Raw genomic sequence first — 8,636 nt, 5'->3', positions numbered from 1 at the left:
GGGGGGTTCTAAAACAACTTTTCGCTTCAGGCTCTTGACCCCTGACATACAGGTATAATGTTCAAGTGACATACTTCCATCTACTTTGTTCAGGTGTCAGGCCAGGTAGTGGCCTACATCTGGAAAATCCATGATATAAGATGAATGTAAATGGACTGTTCTTATATTGCGCTTTTCTAGTCTTAACAACTACTCAGTGTAAGCGCTTTTCCATAGTCCAGGAACCATTCACCATTCACACACATTCACACACTGTAGCCGAGGCTGCTGTACAAGGTGCCACCTGCTCATCAGATGCACACTCACACACATTTACACTCTGATGGGGCAGCACCGGGGGCAACTCGGGGTTCAGTGTCTTGCCCAAGGACAATTGGACATGGGACTGCCGGGCCAGGGATTAAACTACCAACCTGATCGGCAGGCGACTGCTCGACCACTGAGCCACTGTCCCGATTTAAACATATGTTGCATCTCATAATAGAAGAGGACAATTAAAGAATCATTTAAAGCGTGTTTAATTTATTGCCAAGAGTTGGATTGATACCACTCTCACATCTGTATGGTAAATATGAAGCTAGAGCAAGACGACGGTTAGCATAGCTTAGCATAACAGCTGGCCCAGTTCTGTCCAAAGGTAAAAGGTCAACATCACGGGTTTTTGCTAAGCTAATCGCCCTGATGCTCTAACTTTATATTTAGTAGTGGTCCTGGTAAAAAAAGTGTGAAACCATTTTTTTGCCGTTACTTTAAGTGTGCTGATAAATCTCTATATAGGCAACAAAAAGTGAGCGTTGTGCGGCACCAAAACAACTTATAAAGTTTAGGACAAAGATTGTGGTTTGGATGAAAACACTCCCAAGGAACCCGCATTCCGGGGGTGGAAGTCCTTGTTTTCCCCGGGAAAGTGACCTCTGCTCCCCGGCTTGAACGAGCTGTGTTTTATGATAGTAATAAATGGAAAGTATTTAAAAAATACTACTAATTGTAGCCCCTTTCTTTGTGCTGATCCAAAAACTGATCCGATCAGTGACACAAACCCGAGATCCATTCCGAACCTTTTGTGATCCGTTGCACCAATAATTTTGTGAATGGTATCAATCTCCTCATCTAAGTCCTAATAATAATAATAAAAAAGCAAATAAGGCTATTTGCAAAAATTTCAACGCATGTATTTTATATGCAGTATATTATTGACATAGATCTAAATATCGTTTGAATATATTCTGCACACAGCGTAGCAGGAGCTTGCCTGGACATTAAATTAATATAGTCATGTGTGTGTGAAGTTCAGAGCCGGTAAAACTACAACAGAATGATGTCATCGGGAAAAAGATTGAGGAATAGCAACGCTGTAAGAACCTGTGCATGAGGAGAGAGAGAGAGAGAGAGTGTGTGTGTGTGTGTGTGTGTGTAGAGACAGCAGATTGACTAACAGCTTGAACTTGGGTTAGATCCAGGAGCACGGGGAGGGATACATGGATGGATGGAGAGAGAGAGGGAGAGGAGGAGGGAGAGCCATTGATTTCTCAACAGAGAGATCAGCATCTTGACAGAAAGAGACGAGAGAGCAACAGAGCAAGACACACACACACACACACACACACACACACACACACACACACACACAGATAGAGAGGGTTACCACTGTGACTCTGTGGGGAAATTCCACAAGCTTTCTATCTCTTTCCAGGTTTCCAGAACTGAGCTAGAGAACATTAGTGCCCTAAAAAGTCTCTTTCTTTCTTTCTTTCTTTCTTTCTTCCTTTCTTCCTTCCTTCCTTCCTTCCTTCCTTGTACTCTGTTGTTTAATAAAGTTGGGCTAAAATTCTGGTTTTAACCCTTGTGTTGTCTTCCCGTCAACCATGGAAAAAGTAATTGCCTTTTCTGACATTTTTGTCACTTTTTCAATGTTGTGGTTGCTTTTTTTGATGTTTTTCCACAGTTATTCTATATTTCTAATGTTGACATTTTCATCTTATTTCGTAAGCCTATCTTTTGTGATGAAAAAACTGAAAATGGATCAAATTTGACCCAAGGAAAACATGAGGGTTAATGCACATAATGAGTGAAACATCTGTCAAATAAACCCACCTGGGGCGCCTTGGTAGCTCACCTGAAAGAGCGCATGCCCATATATAGAGGTTTACTACTTGACGCAGCAGTTGCAAGTTCAACTCCGACCTGCAGCCCTTTGCTGCATGTCATTCTCCCTCATTCTCCCCTTTCATGTCTTCAGCTGTCCTATCCAAATACAGGCCTAAAAATGCCCCAAAAATACAACAAAATAATAATACTAAATAAATTTGTACAAATGTCCTAACTTGACCAGTAAATGTGTTAAAGTCCTTGACTTTTCCTGACTATCTCTCAAAAGTCCACAACATTCCAGGACCTCCTTGACCGGTTGGAAGCCCCGTTGACAGAGATTTAACAAGAAAGTCTGTTTCAATGTCTCTCTCCCAGCATGCTTGGGTGATTCTAACAACCTTAAAAACCCCGACAGGGACACGGTTTTGTGCCGGTGTGGCTAACAAGGTATGTGTGTGTGTGTGTGTGTGGAGGCCGTGATCACCGGGGGAGCTGACACACTATGGAAGCGGGTGTAGGGTCGGGTTAGGGGCAGCAGGGTCAGGCTGTAATTAACACATCACGGTCCCCTGAGCGGCACGGCCTCAGTTGAAGATGCCAGGTGGAAGTGGGAGTCCCGGGTTCCATCACAGCGCTGCACTTGTAAAAAAAAACTTTTGAAATACCTATTTAGTGATTAGATTTTGTGCTTTTTAATTAACTGACGCATCAGTTCCTTTGGCTTTAAGTGGGTGTTGTTTTTTCAAAAGTACACTCAGAGCATGTGCCAAACCTCCACAGGAACCCTCCATTCTCCACCCAGTCTGCATGTGTCTCGAGTGGTTGTCACTCTCACATACCGTGCGTGGTCCCGTGTGGGTGGTAGGTGCCGTAGAGGATGAGTGTAACTTTACTGAGCCGGGCCCCGGATGCCTCCTCATCACTCGGCCTCACGCAGCTCGTCGCTGTGCCTTTGTGGTCAGTCACCTGGACAACAAACGCATCATTAAAAAGGGCATTTCACCACAAAACCCTGATTGATATGGAACACTTACTTGTCTGGACCAAAATTCTCTTTATTGATCCCCTAATTTACACTCTGTTGTTATTACACACAGGCCTGAAGTACACACACATCCTACACATGCACTAATGGAGAGATGTCAGAGTGAGTTGGCTGCCAGTGCTGAACCAGCGCCCTGAGCGTCTGAGGGGTTCAGTGCCTTGCTCAAGGGCACCTTGCCAGGAGGTGAATTGGCATCTCTTCAGCTACCAGTCCGCGCGCTGCACTCCGAACGGAGACTTGAACCAGCGACCCTCCGGTTCCCCAACCTCACTCCCTACAGATTGAGCAACTGCGCCCAAAACGTTATCAATTGGTTCGTAAGTGCCGATTTATGTTTTCCACCCTCTTGGGTGCAAAAAAACAAGAAAAGAAAAAGTAGTTCAAAACTTTTTGCATTTCAGAACCCTTGGGAAATGGACAGCGGCCGACACAAACACACACGCCTATTAACTGGATAGTGAAGCTGAGACGTAGGCTATCTTTATACTCTTATACTGTACTTTTTCGGCGCCACTTCTCACGCGTAGGATTGGAGATGAGAAGTTGAACTGATACGTAAATGCGATCAGCTTTGTTGGAAACTAAGAATCAATGCCACCAAATAACAAATCACACTATGACAGATGCTCCACTTAGCACCAACTGCAATGCTGGGGTGGCAGTAGATCAGTCCGTAGGGAGTTGTTTTGGGATGTTGGTTGCTGGTTCAAGTCCCAGTATGGACCAAAGTACAGAGTGTGGCTTGGTAGCTGGAGAGATGCCACTTTACCTCCTGGGCACTGCCAGGTGCTCTTGAGCAAGCACCGTAACCCCCAACCGCTCAGGGTTCCGGTCAGCCCTGGCGGTCCACTCACTCTGACATCTCTCCATTTGTGCATGAATAGGTCCTGGCATGTGTGTGTGTGTGTGGTGTGTGTGGTGTGTGTGTGTGTGGTGTGTGTTGTGTGTGTGTGTGTGTGTGTGTGTGTGTGGTGTGTGTGTGGGTGTATTAGGCTGTGTGTAGTGATTTCTAACAAGAGTGTAAATTGTAATTTCCCCCTGGGACATAATAATAATATGATATATAAAACAGTCTAATTATTAAATTTCATTTTAATTAATGTAGCCTACTGGCAGTGTGCCACACGTGGGTGCTCAGATTTTATTGGCGCTTATGATTTGGTTAATAGTATAAGTTATTACACACTGTTCAGTAAACTATATCTGACACAAATATTGTTCCAGATACTGCCTCATATGACTTCCACTATGACACACTTATGGGATAAAAAAGCAAATATCATGCTTGATTTTCAGGCATTGGTGTTCAACCTTTGACTTCAACACCAACGACTTTAAACTTTAAAGATCCCATGGCATGAAAATGTCACTTTATGAGGTTTTTTTTAACATTAATATGCATTCCCCCAGCCTGCCTATGGTCCCCCAGTGGCTAGAAAAGGTGATAGGTGTAAACTGAGCCCTGGATATCCTACTCTGCCTTTGAGAATGGGGCAATCTTGAATCTTGCTCCTTATGAGGTCATAAGGGGCAAGGTTACCTCCCCTTTCTCTGCTGTGCTGCCCAGAGAATTTGGCGGACCCATGAGAGAGGAACATATGGCTTTCAACGAGCAAAATGGCAGGTGGTCAAGGCCCCCCCCCCCCCTTAAAAAAAGCTACAGACCCAGAAAATGGTACGTCCTAGGAAAGCTCATTGTGGACTGGCTCTAGAGGCTGTAATTCTGCACCAAGGCTGAATTTTGGGAAAGAGATCAGATCCAATATGGGGACCACTAAGGTCATAAAAGAGACTTCAGATACAGTATTGGGGACCACAAGGTCTAATAAAGAGAAGTCAGATACAGTATTAGGGGACCACTAAGGTCTATATAAAAGAGACTTCAGATACAGTATTACGGGGACCACTAAGGTCTAGATAAAAGAGACTTCAGATACAGTATTGGGGACCACTATGGCTATATAAAAGAGACTTCGATACAGTATTAGGGGACCACAAAGGTCTATATAAATACTTCAGATACAGTATTAGGGGACACTAAGGCTCTATAAAAGAGACTTCAGATACAGTATTAGGGGACCGCTAAGGTATATATAATTACTTCAGATACAGATTAGGGGACCACTAAGTCCTATATAAAGAGAATTCAGATACAGTATTAGGGGACCACTAAGGTCTATATAAAAGAGACTTCAGATACAGTATTAGGGGACCACTAAGGCTATATAAAAGAGACTTAATACAGTATTAGGGGAACACTATGGTCTATATAAAAGAGACTCGATACAGTATTAGGGGACCACCTGGTCTATATAAAAGAGATATTCAGATACAGTATTAGGGACCACAAAGGTCTATATAAAATTATTCAGATACAGTATTAGGGACCACTCAGGTCTATATAAAAGAGACTTCAGAACAGTATTAGGGACCACTTATGGTCTATATAAAAGAGACTCAGATACAGTATTAGGGGACCACTAGGTCTATATAAAAGAGACTTCAGATACCGTATTAGGGACACATAAGTCTATATAAAGAGACGTCAGATACGTATTAGGGGACCACTAAGCGTATATATAAAAGGACTTCAGATACAGTATTAGGGGACCACTTTAAGGCTATATAAAGAGACTTCAGATACGTATTAGGGGAACCCAGGTCTATATAAAAAACTCAGACAGTATTAGGGAACACTATGGTCTATATAAAAGAGACTTCAGATACAGTATTAGGGGACCCAAAGGTCTATATAAAATATGACTCAGATACAGATTAGGGGACCACTAAGTCTTATAAAAGAGACTTCAGATACGTGATTAGGGGACCACTATGTCTATAAAAAGACTAGATACAGTATAGGGGACCACAAGGTCTATATAAAGAGACTTCAGATCCAGTATTAGGGGCACAAGTCTCTATAAAAAGAGACTTCAGATACAGTATTAGGGACCACTAGGTCTAATTAAAAGAGGCTTCAGATACAGTATTAGGGACCACTAAGGTCTAATAAAAGAGACTTCAGATACAGTATTAGGGACCACTAAGGTCTTATAAAAGAGACTTCAGATACAGTATTAGGGACCAAAGGTCTATTAAAAGAGACTAGATACAGTATAGGGACCACTAGTCTATATAAGAGACTTCAGATATAGTATTAGGGGACCACTAAGGTCTATATAAAAGAGACTGCAGATCAGTATTAGCGGGACCACAGGTCTAGATAAAAGAGACTTCAGATATAGTTCTAGGGGACACTATGGTTCTATAAAAGAGATTCAGTACAAGTATTGGGGACCAATCTGGTCTATATAAAAGAGAATTCCGCTAAGTAGTAGGGGACCACTAAGGTCTATATAAAAGAGACTTCAGATACAGTATTAGGGGACCACTAAGGTCTGTATGAAAGCATCCAAAGAGCACCATGTCATGAGACCTTTAACTTTTTGACTTTAAATAGAACAATATCCTCTCCCATGCTCAAAGGTGCGTTTGGCAATGCAGACCAGCAGAAAGATTATCACAACTGGAAACAATTAATTGTAACGCTCAATTGAAGCGGAGTTATATCTCCCAATTTACATGCTGATCACTTAAGCAGTTCTGAATCACCTCCAGTATTTCAGTCAACTAGCTTGTGGAAACATTGGACGTAAAAGTAAAACTATCCATTGCGGCTCATCCCATTTTTATGATCAAAAAACAAAATATCGACCTCACATTGGATAAAATATGCAGACATCACATCATGTCAAACTGTAAATACTTGCTCCTTTAATCCGGAGCAGATAGACTTCGTCCCATATAAACTCACTACATCTGCCGAGCAGCTGCCAGCCTGCATGTGTGTGTGTGTGTGTGTGTGTGTGTATGTATTCTATATGGGAGTGTGTGAAAGTGTATGTGTGAGTGCTCCCAGCAGACCAGAGGCCAGGCATGGCGGCCCCCAGCCGAGCGCTGCATTGATTTGTTGTTGCTAAACAAACAGCTGGATGCTACAGGTGGATCGATAAGCCCTGCATGCCCGCCAGCCTCCCAGCATGCCTTTCTGCCGGGTACACACGGCTCTCTCCGTTGCACTGCGATCCCGCTGTCGTTTGGAAAACTCATGAGTCAAATAATAATATAGTTGCCGGATTGTTTGTAATTGAGCTAAAGTTCATTTTCAACATCATTTGCTCTCCTGGCCATTAAAGGTCCAGTGTGTAACATTTTTAGTTTTTCATTGTCAAAATCGGTGTTCACAAACTTGTCCTTTTTCATGAATATTTACCACCACCATCAATTCCAAGTCTTCCTATTGGCTTTAAATTTTACATTCCTCATTGCATGAACTGGGGTAGATTCTCCATATTCATGCTCCATCTTGAACTACGTTAGCCGTTGAGGGACATACTGCTCCACCTTTCACGTTTTTGCTGTCACATGATACACTCACTGGTGCTGCTAATGCTGCTAACGGCGCTTTCCGGCCCCGGCAAGTTAGAAGAAGGAAACATGGAGGACCACACGTACTCGAAATCCAAATTTCAGGGACAGGAGTCGTCTTCTTCATCCAGAAAAAGAAAACATTAAAAAGAGCAAAAGACCGGCTTTCTGAAGCGTGTAGGCTACCGTAGCTGGAATATATACTTGGAAATCTGTTGTGCGAGAGAGTTGATTGCAATATACTGTATATGATGAGTTGATTATCTGATACATGATGATATTTGATCGCTAAATGGGAGAAATTCCTACACATTGGACCTTTAAATCCATAAATACCATTTCTGGATTTACAAACATGCTAATCTCTTTACCAGTAAAATATCACGTTGCCACATTTGCTCAACTGTCATGATAACAAATGTAACTACAGTGGAATGAAAAGTGTGAGAGCTACGAGCAAACCAGGGCATACGTGAAGGAGAAATAAAATAGATAGACAAAAGACAGACAAAGAAAATGGAAGGATTAGCAGATGCAGAGGAACAGAGGGGAAAGGAGAAGGATTTCAAAGCCAGGGAGAGAAACTAGAGAGAGAAAGGGGATTAGTGAGGGGCGAGAGATGGCAGGATATCGAAATGGGCGAGAGCGGGTGTCAGGGAGAGGAAAGGGAGACCCAGCGAGAGAGGATGAGCCGGAGAAGAGACGGAAGTTCAGAAAGAGATAGTGATAGAGAGGAAAAAGATGAGACAGAGATGCACGTACACAATGACAGGACAGAGAACACCATTGACAAATACAGTTATAAAGGAGACAAAGAAGACGCCAAAATGCAACCTAGGGTCTTTTTGTGAATGTACCCAAGTCCAACCTTCATTTAAAAGCATATTTAGGACAGAAGCGCCACTTTTAAGATTGATCGTATCATTGTTTTGGGTCAAATGGCCTTTTGAATGGGAGTGCTAGAGGCGCTACTGTGATAGCATCAAAATCAACATTTTTTAAAAAACTCAAAAAGGCTCGACACAACATGAGACGGTGCTCCAAGTCTCACCAGGGGCTCTACACATGAACT

At 42.7% G+C, this 8,636-nt stretch overlaps 1 protein-coding gene and 1 long non-coding RNA gene across 5 annotated transcripts in view; one reads left to right on the top strand and one right to left on the bottom strand.

Annotated features, from left to right (window-relative positions):
* LOC116690692 (furin-like protease kpc-1) overlaps positions 1-8,636 on the bottom strand; it is a 298,529-nt gene that overhangs the window by 16,784 nt on the left and 273,109 nt on the right. For all 4 annotated transcript variants that reach the window (XM_032517860.1, XM_032517859.1, XM_032517857.1 and 1 more), the window contains exon 17: positions 2,931-3,057. In XM_032517860.1, coding sequence (XP_032373751.1) covers positions 2,931-3,057 — 127 coding nt within the window. The remainder of the gene's footprint in view (positions 1-2,930; positions 3,058-8,636) is intronic.
* LOC116690709 (uncharacterized) overlaps positions 3,799-8,636 on the top strand; it is a 17,867-nt gene continuing 13,029 nt past the window's right edge. The window contains exons 1-2 of the long non-coding RNA XR_004332341.1: positions 3,799-3,809; positions 4,800-4,811. This is a non-coding gene — a long non-coding RNA (uncharacterized LOC116690709). The remainder of the gene's footprint in view (positions 3,810-4,799; positions 4,812-8,636) is intronic.

The sequence above is a fragment of the Etheostoma spectabile genome, chromosome 6, assembly GCF_008692095.1.
Source record: "Etheostoma spectabile isolate EspeVRDwgs_2016 chromosome 6, UIUC_Espe_1.0, whole genome shotgun sequence".
In the NCBI taxonomy this organism is placed as follows: Eukaryota; Metazoa; Chordata; class Actinopteri; order Perciformes; family Percidae; genus Etheostoma; species Etheostoma spectabile.
The sequence above is the reverse complement of the archived record's forward strand: the minus strand, read 5'-3'. Positions and strand labels throughout refer to the sequence as shown.